Source organism: Botryllus schlosseri, chromosome 5 (assembly GCF_051294905.1).
Source record: "Botryllus schlosseri isolate E-star chromosome 5, Bs_hap1, whole genome shotgun sequence".
NCBI classification, from domain to species: domain Eukaryota; kingdom Metazoa; phylum Chordata; class Ascidiacea; order Stolidobranchia; family Styelidae; genus Botryllus; species Botryllus schlosseri.
Window position 1 is genome coordinate 9,476,733 of NC_137240.1, and position 17,593 is coordinate 9,494,325.

A 17,593-nucleotide genomic window follows, 5' to 3' on the forward strand; every position below is an offset into this window, starting at 1 on the left:
GTTGAATCAAAAATATATTGGTGCACATGGTGATGAGTCTACTTTACTGATACATAGACATATAAACTCCTCGCCCGTTGTTGCCGTCTTGCCAGATAAAGACTTTAGTCGATTGTTACTTTGTTTATCGGAACTAAAGAGATGCCGAAATCGCTCGTTATGAAACACACACGCGGTTGGTAAATGCTGTTTATTTTTATGCTTTGTGATACCAAAGTGTCCTATATGGTGTCGACACAAGGAAATCTCACGGTTCAATGAAATTGTATCACGTCACAATTTCCATTTGGCTACAGGCAATTTGACGGTTATTTTTGACCGGCTTGCCGAGCAATAAATTTGATGAATCGGGTATCAATCGAAAGCTAACTTTGCACTGATTACGAAAATATAAATTTTATTCCACTCATGGCCCTGGAACCCCCACAATCAGCCCCAAATTATTCATTGTTGAGTAGATTGGCAGTGTGACGCAACAATGCTGTCTGGCGAAACGAGAGAGAAACTCAAGAGCAAGGATGCGGCCGAGCTGCGAGAGTGGGATCAGCTGACGTCGCGGCAATAGCTACGTGCAATCGCGTCGCAGAGAAACGCTGCGCTGTTGATACTTTTTCTATTTGCTTCGGTACAAGCGAGCACGCCCACAGAATGTATTAGGGCCCTACCAATTTTCGCGCATTATCCTTCAACTGATAGAGATATTTAGGCTACGTCTAAATTGTCTACATTAGATATGTCACATTATTATGATATCGATTGCCTTAGCCCGCTAGTTGCGTAGGGCTCCAGAGACGCGTGGCGCTGTTGATACTTTCTATAGGCGCTTGGCTAAAAGCGAGCACACATTACCAGCCTTTCCTTGATTTGTAAGGGTAGAACTGGGTCCACAGAATGTATTTAGTCCCTACCAATTTTCGCGCAATATCCTTCAGCTGATAGAGATATGTAGGCTACGTCAAAGTAGTCTACATTGGATATGTCAGATTATTATGATATCGATTACCTTAGCCCGCTTGTTGCGTAGGGCTCCAGAGATGCATGTCGCTGTTGATACTTTCCATAGGCGCTTCGCTAAAAGGGAGCACACATTACCAGCCTTTCCTTGATTTGTAAAGGTAGAACTGGGTCCACAGAATGTATTTGGTCCCTACCAATTTTCGCGCAATATCCTTCAGCTGATAGAGATATGTAGGCTACGTCTAAGTAGTCTACATTGGATATGTCAGATTATTATGATATCGATTACCTTAGCCCGCTTGTTGCGTAGGGCTCCAGAGATGCGTGGCGCTGTTGATACTTTCTATAGGCGCTTCGCTGAAAGCGAGCACACATTACCAGCCTTTCCTTGATTTCTAAAGGTAGAACTGGGTCCACAGAATGTATTTGGGACCTACGAATTTTCCTGCAATATCCTTCAACTTATAGAGATCCTTCCGTCTAAGTATAGCTAGGTTAGTTATCTATAATTGCACAATGCACATAGCTATTGCCGCGACGTCAGCTGATCCCACTCTCGCCGCTCGGCCGCATCCTTCCTCTTGAGTTTCTCTCTCGTTTCGCCAGACAGCATTGTTGCGTCACACTGCCAATCTACTCAACAATGAATAATTTGGGGCTGATTGTGGGGGTTCCAGGGCCATGAGTGGAATAAAATTTATATTTTCGTAATCAGTGCAAAGTTAGCTTTCGATTGATACCCGATTCATCAAATTTATTGCTCGGCAAGCCGGTCAAAAATAACCGTCAAATTGCCTGTAGCCAAATGGAAATTGTGACGTGATACAATTTCATTGAACCGTGAGATTTCCTTGTGTCGACACCATATAGGACACTATGGTGATACTATTGACATTTTTACATTGCGATCGAATATCATTTACTTGACGTCGACAGCGAGACTTGACAGCGAGAGATATCAAAAAAATACGAGATTGGCTTACCCCTTATCACAATCCTCTATTCCTCATCTCATATCACAGGGTTCAAAGATGATATATTTTGTAGCACATCTCGTAGAGCTGACGTATAATCTGGCCAGGGCACTGTAATTTCCTAAAAATTGTAAAATAGCTCCGAACAATCTAGTTGTGACGGCATTGGCGTCTCGTCATTGAAGCAACCATGGATCATTATTGTATTATGGCGACAGTAGTTTAGACCAGTTTGAAGAAATTTCGCTCTAGGATCGCTAGCTGTGGCATTATCAAATGTATTTATATTGGACTAGCAACGACAAATCGGTTGCCCAGCCGTGCAGTCACGTGATTCGCGTCTAAACGTAGTTTAGTTATCCTTAGGCTTACCATACGTCCCGTTTTAGGCGGGATAGTCCCGCTTTTTAACGTCTTGTCCCGGCGTCCCGACCAGTCAGTCAAACGTCCCGCTATTTAAGGCTATAAGGTACTGCTGAACTAACAAAATTTTTCAAAATTTTTTTATTGCAGAATCCTAAAGTATGAAACTAGTTCTTTTCAAAATGTATTGCTTTTGTCTGATTTCGAATTAGAAGTATAATATTTGAAATCAACCATTTTTGTTGAAATTCACCCCCCATACAAGTTCATTTATTTAAACTCACTCAAAATTGTTATAATCCCTCTGCCGTAAGCATTACCGGTATTTGCTATAGAAAAGGAGAGGCTAATACGCCCTTCCTACATCTTTACCACCCCTGACGACGTGAGATGCTATGGTAGAGTTGCTTTGGACTGAGTCATATTCATGCTACTATATTATTACCCTCTGCTTATACTATAAATTAATTTGTTAATCTTATTTCCTTATTATGACTTTACCTTTATTTATACTTTATCTTCCCATAAGAACTCTTTATCCTATATACTCCCAGATTTTATGTTACATAATATCTTCCAAAAACGCCCATGCTTTGAATTCTTGTCGGTAGGGTCAAGCCCGCCTCTGACAGCTTACGGATGAAGATCCTTTGGCTAAAACACCAGAATGTCTTGTTCGCTAAATTCCTACCAATATATATATATCTTAAATGTATATATTATATCATGTCTTAAATCTGAACAAGAACTGTGGTGGATCCATTGCGCAAACTCTGTACTACGCCCTTACGGGTGTAGCTATTAGTTTTTCTATGGAATGTGACTATGGAACGGAAACTCCCGTTTTCCCATTGTTAGGTCACGCTCGACTGAATCTAGCGGCTTTGGTCAATCGCAGCGCAACAATCGAACAATTTGCCTTAGGTTAAATGGCATATAACACTTACAGATACTCGACTTTGATAACGAAATTACTAGACTCATCGGTTAGTGGTAATCTTGAAACTTGCCACAGAGTTAGATGACATTATCAAGATATACAATGCGGAAGCTAGTCGCTCATCTGGCTATGCAACACAATCAAAATCCACATATACCGATAGCGGCTTTTGCGAAAAATCCGCTACGCGCTAGGCTGCGCGCACCTACATACTCGACTTCGATAACTAAATTACCACCCTAATCAGTTAGTAGCAATCTTGAAACTTGCTGTAGCGGTAGATGACATCATCAAGATACACACTTCGAAAGCTAGTCGCTCATCTCCGTATTCAACACATTCAAAATCAAAATAGACCGATATCGGCTTTTGCGAAAAATCCGTTATTGGCTAGGCTATGCGCAATGCGCACCTATACAATACATACTTGACTTCGGTAACGAAATTACTAATCCAACTGTGTAGGAAGAGCCTTTAAATTTCGCACAGAGTTAGAACGCATAATCAGAATGATAGATACAAAATCTCGTCATCTCTCCCGCTATGGAAACACCTTCAAAATCTATAGAGCAATACAGGTTTTTACGTAAAATCTGTTCCGCATGTAGGCCTATAGGCTGGATGCAGGACCGTAACAACACTTCGCCAGGCCCCAAAAAACGTTGGTCTTGGGCCCCCAATAGGGTGATAAATAATGGCGGACGCCGAGATGCCCATTCGAAGTTGCGTGTATTTGTATATTGCATAGGTTTGCGCAAAGTGCGGTATCGCATACCGATAGTAGATTTTACGCGAGTATATAGGTGAGCGCAGCCTAGCGCGTAACGTATTTTTCGCAAAAGCCCGTATCGGTCTATATGTGGATTTTATTTGTGTTGCATACCTAGATGAGCGACTAGACTTCGAATTGTATATATTGATGATGTCATCTAACACTGTAGCAAATTTGAAGATTACCACTAACTGATTAGGGTGGTAATTTCGTTATCGAAGTCGAGTATATAGGTGCGCGCAGCCTAGCGCGTAACGGATTTTTCGCAAAAGCCGCTATCGGTCTATGTGGATTTTGATTGTGTTGCATACCCAGATGAGCGACTAGCTTCCGAATTGTATATCCTGATGATGTAATCTAACACTGTAGCAAGTTTCAAGATTACCACTGACTGATTAGTCTAGTAATTTCGTTATCAAAGTCGAGTATCTATGCGTGTGATATGCCATTTAACCTAAGGCAAATTGTTCGATTGTTGCGCTGCGATTGACCAAAGCCGCTAGATTCAGTCGAGCGTGACTTAACAATGGGAAACGGGAGTTTCCGTTCCATAGTCACATTCCATAGTTTTTCTCGCTATGCTGCCTTCGGCAGCTTAATATTGTAAAATTCTGATTTGGGCCACGGAACATTTTCAAATTGGAGGCGGAGTCGCCCAGAAGTTGCATCGATTACCCCATAGTGTTGGCTCAAAATCATTGTTTATTTGAGCGGGAGGGGGCTAAAACATGTGCTTTCGGTCCCGGTTACACAACACACAGCCACATACTCCTGAACCGGACCGTGACAACCTCGGGTCTATGAGCAAAGCGTTGCTAGTGTGACGTCATAATCCAATTTGAAATCCTCTAGTGAGCGCTAAAGAGTGTCCCGAATTTGGGTTGCTGAAATATGGTAACCCTAGTTATCCTACAGTTATCCTTAGATAGCGCCACTGCAGCCAGCCTTGAAGCCGCCTTTCCAGTATCTTTTTTGGTCACCGACGCCGATCTTCAACTTTCTAACCGCTATCGCGAAATACAATATCGAAAATGATGCAAAAGCAATTAGCCGATACCAGCACAGATGACTTGGACGAGTCTGCTGAAGTAAGTTTACAACTTCGTCTCTACACGTGTCCACCAGCAATGCCCGTATTCAATTCTATCACCCGAGGCTGTCTCTATTGATCAGACAATATCTTACTATAGCTGAGAGACTGATAACAAGACCAGTGACCTGAAACTTTCTGCTGAAGCTGACCGCGAGGCAACCATTACGTCCATTAGCATACCGGTACCTATGATGAAACATATCCGATTCAAATATGTTACCGTATTCTGCGTTAAATATCTTGAAACGTACTTCAATGCGCTATTTATTCACCCATCTCTAGGAAGCTACCTTCCAAGACATCGACATGCTACAGGATCAAGGCATCGTAAGTACATAAAATACGCTTGTTTGTGGTATGGGCGCGAGAAAACTAAGTAACCACGACACGCGAATTTCGACCTCAGAACGCAGCCGATTTGAAAAAGTTGAAGACCGCTGGGATATGCACGATTAAAGGAGTACAAATGCACACGAAAAAGGCTCTTTGCAATATCAAGGGAATATCGGAAGCCAAAGTTGAGAAAATTAAGGAGGCCGCTGCAAAGATGGCCGTCGTAAATCAGCCAGTGTTACGTAATCAATGGATTGTAGTCAACGCAGCTTTCGTCATTATTTTCAGGACTCTGGTTTCGTTTCAGCCTTGAATTTCAGCATGAAAAGGAAGCAGTGCTTTAGGATATCTTGTGGATGCGCTGATTTGGAGTAAGCTGTAACACACATTTACCCGTTTACTACGAGCTATTGTACACTGTCCTATCGTAAAACCTTCACAATGAAATTTTGATATCCTACGTCGCACGAAGACATGTTATGTCGTAACCAAGGCCGTAACAACACTTCGTCAGCCCCCCCAAAAACCTTCGTCTTGGGCCCCCCATAGGCTGATAAACCTAACTTCTGGGGGGCTCCGCCCCCCAGTCCCCCTCAGCCGGGTACATATACTTTGTGAATGTCGGCAATGTAGGTAGTAGGTACAATATACGAACTTATACCGAGCAATATACTTATCAGGGTTGTAATGACTCGAGTCATGACTCGACTCGAGTCACGATTTTCTGATGACTCGACTTGACTCGAGTCACTTTTTCAAAATAATAATTAAACATCTCCGGGTGTATACCCGTTGCCAAGAGCGAAACAACACTTCGTCACGCCCCCACCCCCCAAAAAATAACTTGAGTCATGGGCTTCCATAAGGTGATAAACCGGCCCCCATCATGTTGTTCGCTTTTTCAACGAAATTGTAGTGGTACCGTTTCGTGAGCCAGCGAGCCAGGTGCGCAAATTTTTGATAAGTCATGATAAATCGGTCAATAAGGTCGGTAATTGCATATATATTGTTATGAATTTTTTGTCCTATCTACTCATATTTACCTGGATAGCTAAGTGAGGTGTCTTCGAAACTGTAGAGTCTGTAAATAATAATTAAACATATTCGGGTGGGCGGACCCGTTGGTATGACTTCGTTACATGATGTTATTTCGTGACCTCCTGTCTATCAAAAAATATAGAATCGGCCAAACGTACTAAACTACAAGTTCACACGATTTCGAATTGGTATTTCTTCGCTGCCATATAATTTTTCCCTGTGGGATGGTATTTGTCTTGTGAGGTTCAGATTGCCAAGACAGAAACATTCGGCGCCAGTCAATTAAACCTATGTGTAATTTGTATGCCTATATATAACGAAGTTTTCGGTCATTATAAGGGCAGTCCCTTTTGGCCAAGGTTTTCTCGCCGGCGATCGTTCTGGCACACTTCTTGGAGTCGCATATTACATGGCCTAAAACTTTATGTCTTGGTGCGTCGTGGCGCGGCAATAGCCAACGCCGATATGCCCATTTCTATAAATTTTTTCTTCGGGGAAGAGTACCCAATAATCAAGATATTTGGCAACCTGAAATCGCGCGCAGCGCGAAAAATTTTTGGTAAAGTTCCACGAATTTCCAAAAAATACTATATAATTTATGCTAATTCACGAAATAATTTTGGGCCCCCTTCGAGCTCGGCCCCCCCCAATTGGGGGGTTTGGGGTGCGGCAGTTACGGCCCTGGTCGTAACAACATACTTATTATCGCAATTTTCGTACATGTAACGGAGTAGGCCTATAATTCTTCCACCTGACAAATTTCCTGAATTGCAGCAAGCTTCTTGGCGGAGGAGTCGAGAGCATGGCGATAACGGAAGTGTTCGGAGAATTCCGTACTGGCAAAACGCAGCTCTCGCACACATTATGCGGTAAAAATTACGAATATCAGTTGGTTCTAGTTAACTATTACATAACTGAATTGCAAATAGTTGGTTTTAACCAGAGGTGGCCAAAAGTGAAATTGCCATGATCTCTGAATATAATGAGCATTCGATCCAACCATCAGATGCACAATGTGTGCTTGATTTTTCAGTAACCACGCAAATGCCCGGAGCTATGGGATACACGGGCGGAAAGGTGGTTTACATTGACACGGAAAATACCTTCAGACCGGACCGACTTCGCCCTATCGCCGACCGATTCAACCTTGATCAATCGGCGGTGCTTGATAACGTTTTATACGCAAGAGCCTATACAAGTATGACGGTTATTATATTACGGATACGATGTCGACATTTTACCCGAAATAGTGATATAGGCCCAACAGAATTAGTGCGCTGAACGCCATTAGGCTTGTGTAACCGTCTACCGAGATATTCACCCAATCTAAGTTGAAACTAAAAGTTAAGCTTAATGTCTGCTGCAGCCAATGGCTGATTTTCTGCAAACGGTGCTTCTTTGCATTGCAGTGATAACTTTTATATCCGTCCCGGTCACGCGCGTTCTACTATGTGTGCATCACACTATGGTTATATTACGAGCCCCTGCGTAGTAAAATGAACTATACGGTAATCTCATATTGACTCGCGAGTTATTGTTATTAATCGTGAGTTTTAATTATCGTCGTTTCCGACCTTGTGCGCCACGGACAATAACGTTTTCTCTATGATTTCCTTTCTATGGTAGGCTATGTGGCAGTGATTGAAGATAACTCAAGTGTTATAATGCGTGGATGATCTATATTCTGTACCTATAAAAATATCGCCCCGAGGGATTTTCGGTTTTAGACGTAGTAGCCTAATGTCGATTAATGCGACGTTATAAATGTGAAGAAGGCTTCTTGTCATTGCAGTGAACCAGCGCAACCCTCACCGTTTGTTTGTTTGTGGTAGCCTATTCATGGTGTTTGTCGACTACAATGGTCATTTACACGAGACCAATTTACTTTGTTTTGATTCCATAGCTGCCGACTTGTGGCATGGCCTACTAGGCCTTTTTAAGACACCGCTTACGCGGATGAGATGGCGAGGAGGAGCCTAGATAAACCTCCAACACTTAGGTAAGAATTCTGTAATCGACCCCGGGAAAATGAGAAGTACTCCGTTACCTCTGTCCACGAGTCATTATAGCCTACTCTTAGCCTATAATAACGCACGCGTCGAACGGGAAATGTTTTGGCGCACAGGCGAGCATCAGATGGAACTGCTTGATCACGTGGCATCCAAGTTTCACGAGGAAGCGGGAATTTTCAAGCTATTGGTAGCGCCTTGACATCTTGACAACTTTCTCGATTAAAATCCAACCGACGCTTATGTTTAGATCGTGGATTCTATCATGGCGCTGTTTCGCGTGGATTTCTCTGGTCGCGGGGAGCTGGCGGACCGTCAACAGAAATTGGCGCAGATGCTGTCGCGTTTGCAGAAGATATCAGAGGGTGTGTCTACTTTCAAGTCGTCCTTGACGCCACCCATACGTTATACTTGTTACTAGATCAGTGTTTCTTAACCTTTACGAATGCGGGGAACATTTACGTAAGTCTGAAATTCTGTCAAGTCATCGGCGAACCCAAAATTTGCGCTTAGTCACAAAAAACAATCAATCACACATCTCGTACATTACTATTGAATAGAAATGTACAAAATGAACTGCCCGTCAGCAATAGCGTTAAAAGAACAATACCATTGAAACATGAATATCACAAAAACAAGTATTATGATGAATATTTACAGGAGATCAGTCTAAATTCTGCTGTTCCCTTCTAGAGACCAGTTCAGTAATGCGAGAAAAGTGTCTCGCAACAGCGCGAAACGAATTGTTGGATTGCATATTACCTGATAGATATTTTGGGATAAGTTTGCAACACCTTCATGAGTGAAATTGTCATAATGAAATAGCTACTGTATCACTGTACTTGAATATACTTTCAAAGATTTAGTCTATTCGTAATGGCATTATACACTCATTTGCCGTGGGTCAAGAAGATACATATTGTATTTTCGAAATGGCCGCCTCAGATTAACTTCGACCAGTACTTCTACTTGAGTAGAAATATTGATCACCTGGCAGTTCTACGAATGAATGATCCTCAAAATAGTAGGTAATCTGCCATCATGCTGTTTGCAAAGGTGAACAAGAACATGGACATCAAAAATGACTTTTTTCAAATTTCACTGGCTACCCCATGAAATTGTTAGGTTGTCCGACGAAACGATGCACAACAAATTTGGCTCAACTCCAACCAGTACAAGCAAAGTTATTGAAATACAAATTTTGGATTTGGAAAAAATAGTATTTACGGTGGCAACTGCTTTAATTGTTTATTGTAGGTCTACCCACCATAAATACTATGATTTGAAATGTCAAATTTCGAACATCAATAACTTCGTGGCGAGATAGCGTAGGCTGGTGGTATAATCCACAGCTGCAACACCAATGGGTTACGGGCTCGAGTCCGACCGAGGTTGACTCCAGAATTCCTCCCAAGGTTTATCTAGGATCCTCCTCGCCATATCATCCGTGTAAGCGGCGTCTTATAAAAAGCCTGGAAATGGGCCACGTGCTACAAGTCGGCAGCTACGGAATAAAAATTAAGAAAAATGGGCTGGTGTAAATGACCATAGTAGTCGACAAGCGCCACGAATACCTCAAAACACTAAGCAAACAAACAAACTTCATATATACTGTTTCGAATTGAGTCAAATTCGTTGTGCATCGTTTTTTCAGACAATCGCAAGAATTTCATGGGGTAGGCCTAGTCAGCAAAATTTGAAAAAAAATTATATGAATTTTTATCAAATAAATAAAAAACTTTTTCTCTGAGAGCAATGCCACTATAGCTGGGATTGAGGCAAAATTGGTGTGCAGCGTTTTTTCAGGTAACCTGACAATTTTATTAAGTAGGAGTACAATTTGAACAAAGAAGTCATTTTTGGACACTAATGGACACAGTATTGGAGAGGACAGATGCCATTCAAGCAGAATTAGGGTCGAATACCCGATGATATTCCCGAATTGGATGTAGGGTACTCATACATATTTCTCGCTCTGTTTAGAATACAACGTCGCCGTTTTCGTGACAAACCAAATGACGGCCGACCCGGGCGCCGCCATGAGCTTCCAGGCCGACCCCAAGAAGCCGATCGGCGGTCACATCTTGGCTCACGCTTCCACTACCAGGATATCCCTCCGGAAAGGCAGAGGCGAGAACCGGGTGGCGAAAATCTACGACAGGTTTGCTGCTTCGCGAAATTGGCCGCGGGGGAGATGCGATTACCCGTAACCCTGTTCTGTTATCAGCCCCGATATGCCGGAATCGGAAGCTACTTTCAGTATCACGAACGGAGGAATAGCGGACGCGAAAGAGTGAAGATTACGCAAAGACTACGACAAAAGTTTATATTATGTTCTTGTGTTCCGTTTTTTGCTTCGCCTAATCTTGTTTCTTGACTGTGAAATAAAAATCGTTATAGCGAAAATATAAAATATCCTAAACACTCAGTCATCGAAATGTTACATTCAATGGATTTCGCACTGGTGGCGAAGATCTACCTCGCAGTCTATGCGTAATTCCTAGGGTGAACGGATAATCGTTTTTCCTGGCCCGATCCGGTTCGATGAAACGGAATCCGGATCATCATCATTGGTTTAATTAGCAATTTTATCAGTTCAATACACACAAAATGCGATACAATGAAAAGATAAGAAGGTGTCGAAGCGACTTGGAGCAGTCTATGGAATCAGACACCCACCTTGGCCTAGGCTATGGTGGAGGCATATGCACACTGAATGAAAAGTAAAAAAGATAGTATAGAAAAAAGCAAGCTACAAAAATGGGGGTGGCATGTCATATGGAAGGCGAGATCGATAGGTCAGTCTTTATTCATGAAATCCTGTTTAAGGGTCATCGACTTAGGTGGTTTAGCCTACATGCGACACATATTCAAGTGCTTACATTTGTAGACTAGGCTACTTCAACTTGTACTCCCTTTCCAAAACTATTTAATTCTACACTTCAAATTTTGTTACCCATTTACGCACTAGCCTATACAATTGGACGCGAATATAATGGCGTTCTGGACTGCTTCTGTGCATTTACGTTGGCAAATCGTTACTGGAGTAAACGATCATGCGCAAGTAGGCATACACAACCACACAGTGTTCATTTTCGCGCTACGATTAAATAACTATTAACAAAGAACGTGCATTAGCTTGTCCAATTCAGAGAGGATACCGTGTTTCTCGACATGAAGAATGCGCGCCTCCGAATCGACATGTGCAGCCAGGTCACGTTTCTCTTCTCCAGCCTCTCTTGTATATTCGTCTCATTACTAATTAGTTAAATTACTCAGCTCATATCAGCATCAATCTCGTTTATGTCATGTATACTGATCATTGTTTATCGAACCACACAGTTGGCCATCCGCAGGCCGTGTTATTTTTGGCATTCCGGCAACCAAATGCCAAAACTGCCAAAAATAAAAATTTCAAAATGCCAAAAATAAGGCCTTTTCAAAATCTTGATTTTTATAAAAGTTTTAGATAGAAATGTCAACAAGTATTGAAATGAGTCTGCATGAAGCGACAAAACAATTGTGTAACGCTAAATTCCTAAATTGAGATCCCCGAACACCTAAAAAGGCCGCGGTCTACCGTCCGAGGGATCTATGTAATGCGAATCAAAATCTTTGGTCGAGGTCGAAAAGTCGAGTATTGAGGTCTGGATTTACGATATACTGTGTATTGATCAACCCGTGTAGTAAATGATATCCAGCAATAAGGGATGAAGCTCAATGACTAGGCATTTTCCGGATGTCAGCTCTCGTACATTTTGTTACGTCATGTAGCAGACACGCGCAACCCATGCTGCATTTAGGCAAATGCGTATATATAATTCCATTTACGTACAACTTGTTAATGAAAATGTCAGCATACAGTGCAATCACCGATATTAGTGACTGGGAAAAAATTAACAGCAGATCAAAAATTGCGCCGCTGGTTGGATAGCCTGTTAACGCAGACAGGTGCTCGCGGGCGAGATCAAATAGATTACCAGCCCTAGGTTGCCGGCCAGCGATGAGGAAGGTGTATTTAATCCCCCCCCCCCGCCTCTACTAACAAATCAGACACGAACTTTATGGGGTCACCTATGGTCACGACGTCAAAATGAGTCTGCGACTTCTCATCATTTTAAAACAAAACATGGCCTCCAGTAAGGCGGCCCATCAAATGCTTCATTTACATTCATGTCAGCTAGAGAGGTTCGGGGCCCCGAGAGGTTGCCCACGCTCATCCCTGAGTAAATAAATATCTAACCCGCAATGGTTGCTGTTGTTGTTTGTGGTATTCATGGTGTTTTCGTGGTTATTTACATCAGACTGATATTCTTTTTATGATTCCGTATCCGGCAACATTGTAGTATGGCCCACCGAGGCTGACTCCAGAATTCCTTCCTAAGGTTTATCTAGGCTCCTTCAGCCTTCTCATCCGCGTAAGCCGTGAGCGCTATCTCAAAAACTCTAGAAGTGGGCTGTGCTACAAGTCGAAAGCTACGGAATCAGAATAAAGAATATCGGCCTGGTGTAAATGATCATTACAGTCGAAAATCACCAAGAATGCCATAAACAACAACAACAACTTGCATGGAGACAAGATCGGCTATTGTTACACAGGCTGCTCGAATTTCGTCTCGAATGATACCTCATGTCTAACAAGTGTATCGCCGTTCGCCATAATGGATACGTTAGTTACGTGTTCCATAAAACCATTGCCCCAGAGATCCTGCCAACCAGCTACTGCACTTATTCTTATCAAGCCTGCCGACTGGAGAAGGTGCCCACTGCCCACGAACACAAACAAAAATTTAAAAGTGCCCGATTCAGTATGTGCTGTGTCACAGCGTTTGATTTGTCATGAAAAATTTCACCATAACTAAGTATAAGATTTTTTAGCTGATGAAAGAAACGGTAATCATTACACAATAGTGGATAAAATTAAAACTACGCAAAAGCACAACTGCGGCTGTATATATGATTCAATTCATTCCAAACTTTAGAAATGTCAAAAATGACTGATTCAGATTTTAAAACGTTTAAAATAGTAGTATTCCAACTGTGAAACACCACTGTTGCATTCCCGCATGTAATCAAAATACTTTCAAGGTAACATATTGATTTGCGGTGTGTTTTACGTGCATTCAAGTACCAACAGCACCACGAATTTTATTCGAATTTTCTTCTGTCTTCGATCACAATTGAGTATACTACGAAAAATCGCTAGCATATTTCGCTGTAGTAACTGTGGAAGACCTTATAGTCGATGTAAAGAGATACACAATATAGTTTAGACAGCTTTATTTCTGCGCCCCCACGGCAGCCAGTCCAGACAAGAAGGAAACATGCATTATCATGTGTTCACCAAGTGTCCATTATACGTAGTCGGTGCTAGACACTTGGTGGCCCTAGAAAAAACAGTACCATCACAATAGCAGCTAACAATCATTACGCATACACCCCTAATAGGCGGGCTGTTGCAGTACCCAACTCTACATTTTTTAGTAAATTTTTTCACAGAGGTAGTGAAAGGTTTTAATGCAAGCACTATCGTTGAGCGTATACGATATATGTTCGTGATAGTTCCAGAGTTCGACACATCTTTCAGTTGCTGAGCTTGGTTCATTCCGATACCAATCAGTGTTTTCTCTGTTGGATACCACTCCATCAAGCCATACATAATGGTTCATGCGCTCTAGGTCATCCAGTCCGATCCACATCCTAGTTGATCCCGATGGCCTCACTACCTCAGCCTTGACACGTCTGAATTATAATTTCATCGATTTACAAGCATATCGAAATATGTAAATTTGGTTATTCTCATCACTGACATTAAATTGTTGGATATCTCACTCCTCACTTATATATATATTTCAGTTACCGGTGTATTACCGAATGAGCGTCCTTGGGTTAACATCGAACGCTATGTTTCCGGTGACAAATCTGCTAGAAGGACGACATAATGTGTAGGTATGTCACGTAAATTTTTCGGGGTAGGCCTACTTACGTGCTTAATTGCTGAATGATAAATTTCGTACATTGGAGTGTCAGGCATACGTATATGTTTACGGACTCTGTCCAAAATCAATACAGAATCCGACCCACGCTTCAGACAGACGTGGGGGATATCGGGTACCATTGTAACACGGCACACGGGCAAATACACAGTAGACCTGGCGGCTAGTAGGATCAAGAAACATGCTTGATATTTTGAATTCAGGAGAGCTAGCTAGCGATTTCTCATTCCGTTCCCAGATATAGACTTATCAGATGCACGAAGACTGAGAGTTGATGCAAAAAGAGGGATTCAGGACACTTTAGTAAATATTTTCCTGTCTAGAAAGGTTTTGTTGTGAGAATATAAGCTTGAATGGTTTCACTCTACTATGTATAGGTGAGACGATGTTACACTAAGTGTCATGTTGGTAGAAAAACTAGGACTGTTGGCGTGGTTAGAAGGTACCGTATACCGGCTCAAGTTGCAAGATCGGGCGTGCCGGGGGAAATTATGACACCTTGTTACTTATGCCAAGATATAATTTTATCTTGTCAATGGTGAATAAACGCCCTCATGTACCTGTAAAATACTGATCTTATATCGATTTCAAATCAACCATGTTATATCCTAAAATCCAAGTCCGATACTGTCATCGGTAATACTCGTGGTAGATGGGATTTTAATGGTGATATGTGCAAGGTAAGGTCATTTTCCACCTCGACTGCCAAATAACCCGCTCAGACGTCAAATCAGTCGGCGTTGACTTTTTTAGTGACGTCACTACCGTCGAAATTCAGATCTCGCGTCATTTATAGCATTTTTTAGTTTTCCGTATACAATTGCCTGGAGCGTCAAGCTATAACCCTCGGGAAGGGGGCGATGTATATTTGCATCGGGTTGAAGGTCCAGGTTACGATGGCGATTACTCCGTCAGGACATGCAGTAGACAACCAGTTATAGACTTTATGAAATGCTTGGAATATTCTGATTCGTTTGACACCTTATTCATACTTTTCCGTGTACAAAATTTTGGCTGCGAAAATTCGTAAAATATGATGTACAACTAAAATTGTCCGTTAGAAAAAAAATGGCGGGATTCTTCCAGAATTCTGCCATAGAACATCTCAAGTCAGCTTGGCATTACGTCGTATGGCACTCTGGGTGATTTTCCGGTATTGCGAATAACAGACCGTGTTCTGGGGAGTTTTGGGGGTTAGATAGAATGACTTAACCTTAGCGAGTTACGTCTGTCGCGCGGTCGACGAATTTCACATCGTAATCAGATATTATTTGTACAGGAAAAGGCCGATGTCCTCATACTTACTCAGGACCGTAACTGCCGCACCCCAAAACCCCCAATTGGGGGGCCCGAGCTCAAAGGGGCCCAAAATTATTTCGTGCATTAGCATAAATTATAGAGTATTTTTTGAAAATCTATGCAACATTTTCAAATTTTTTTCGCGCTGGTCGCGATTTCAAGTTGCCACATTACTTGGTGTTGGGGTACTCTTGCCCCAAGAAAAAATAACCAAGATTTATGGAAATGGGCATATCGGCGTTGGCCATTATCGCGCCACGATGCACCAAGACATATAAAGTTTTAGGCCATGTAACATGCGACTCCAAGAAGTGTGCTAAGACGATCGGCAGCGAGAAAACCTTGGCCGAAAAGGACTGCCCTCATGCTGACCGAAAACTTCGTTAAATATACAAAATACATATATTTTTAATTGTCCAAAGGCGCCTAAATGTCTGGCGCCGAATGTTCCTGTCTTGGCAATATCAACCTCCCAAGACAAATGCCATCGCGCAGGAGAAAATTATACGCCAGTGAAGAAGTACCAATTTGAAATCGTGTGCGGCTTTTAGTTTAATAGCCTATACGTTTGGACGATTCTATTTTTTTTGATATAGCAGACAGGAGGTCACAAAATAACATTATGTTACAGAGAGTCATACCCACGGGCTCTACAGTTTCCAAGACACCTTACTCAGCTCTACCGGTAAATCTGATTACGTGAGCGGACAAGAAATTGGTACCAATATAAAGGCAATTCCCGATCTTATTGAACGATTTTATCATGAATTATCGAAAATCTCACTAAACTGTACGTCTAATTTCGTGCCAAAAGCGAGCGTGATTGTGGGTAGGTTTATCACCCTATGGGATCCCAAGACCAAAAGTTTTTTGAGAGGTCTGACGAGGTGCTGTTTCGTTCCTGTCAATGGGTATACGCCCGAAGATGTTTAATTACTATTGAGGGGTCCTACCATTTCAGACACACCTCACTCAGCTCTACCTGAAAATCTGATTACGTGAACAGAGAGAGGATAAAAATTGATAGCAATATGAATGCAATTCCTGATCATATTTACCGATTAAATCATGAATTAGAGAAATTTTCCGCGCTTCGTGCGTTTAGGCTAGATAAGCTGACTCAGTAAACGGAGGCCAATGTTAGATGATAAGTGATAGTAAACAGCGCACAGGCTGAGGGGGTCTGGGTGGCAAAGCCCCCCAGAAGTTCGATTTATCATCATATGGGGGGGCCCAAGACCAACGTTTTTTTGGGGGGGCTGACGAAATGCTGTTACGGCCCTGTTTACTCCCTGACTTACTTACTCCCTCAACGCTGGAACACGCATTCCTACGCACGCTAGAGTCGCCCGGACAGCTTCACATGCCGCCATCGCCTGCTGATATGTTTTTTCCTCTTTGAATAGCTTGTAGCCGTAAATGTTTGATCCATGAAAAATCCATGTCCAATCTCGATTCATCGATAAATCATAAGCCATCCTCTCTGCATAACAGTTTCGTATTTTTCATTCATATATTTACACAAACGAAATGCTAATAAGGCTATGCAATAGACCTATATAGTAGTTTTTACTGTATAGTTATAGATAGGGTATAGATATTTATTCCTTTTGAAGAGGTCAGCCCTACAAATCCCCACAACTACCAAAACTTAAACTGCTGAAAGCTGGATCCTTTTCATGATGTTGCTAGCTACATTTCTACTAAAGGTGTTATTTCATTATTTAGGTGTTATTTCATGGCTAATTGTATTGCAATATTATTTATACTTTTATCGCCCCCCCCCCAATCTCTCTTTCAATCAGAATATCTTTTCAAT

The 17,593-nt window shown here is 42.0% G+C and overlaps 2 protein-coding genes across 5 annotated transcripts in view; one reads left to right on the forward strand and one right to left on the reverse strand.

Moving 5' to 3' along the window:
* The first annotated feature begins 33 nt into the window (after window positions 1-33).
* LOC145438952 (meiotic recombination protein DMC1/LIM15 homolog) lies at window positions 34-10,907 on the forward strand. 2 transcript variants are annotated; one of them, XM_080316355.1, is made up of 11 exons: window positions 34-175; window positions 4,936-5,094; window positions 5,382-5,426; window positions 5,506-5,674; window positions 5,740-5,803; window positions 7,245-7,339; window positions 7,504-7,668; window positions 8,596-8,669; window positions 8,730-8,844; window positions 10,463-10,640; window positions 10,707-10,907. In XM_080316355.1, the coding sequence occupies exons 2-11, from the start codon at window positions 5,038-5,040 to the stop codon at window positions 10,774-10,776; spliced, it is 1,032 nt and encodes a 343-aa protein (XP_080172481.1). In that variant the 5' UTR covers window positions 34-175; window positions 4,936-5,037; the 3' UTR covers window positions 10,777-10,907. The 2 variants fall into 2 exon arrangements, with proteins under 2 accessions (XP_080172481.1, XP_080172480.1); XM_080316354.1 differs by having other exon boundaries at window positions 35-175; window positions 5,506-5,655; window positions 5,721-5,803.
* Window positions 10,908-13,747: 2,840 nt separating this feature from the next.
* The window catches only part of LOC145439698 (alpha-N-acetylgalactosamine-specific lectin-like), a 54,756-nt gene continuing 50,910 nt past the window's right edge, over window positions 13,748-17,593 (reverse strand). For 2 of the 3 annotated variants that reach the window (XM_080317259.1, XM_080317258.1), the window contains exons 2-3: window positions 17,080-17,257; window positions 13,748-14,221 (exon numbers count right to left, since the gene is read on the reverse strand). In XM_080317259.1, coding sequence (XP_080173385.1) covers window positions 13,960-14,221; window positions 17,080-17,257 — 440 coding nt within the window. In that variant the 3' untranslated portion in view covers window positions 13,748-13,959. The remainder of the gene's footprint in view (window positions 14,222-17,079; window positions 17,258-17,593) is intronic. The other variant, XM_080317257.1, reaches the window with a different exon arrangement.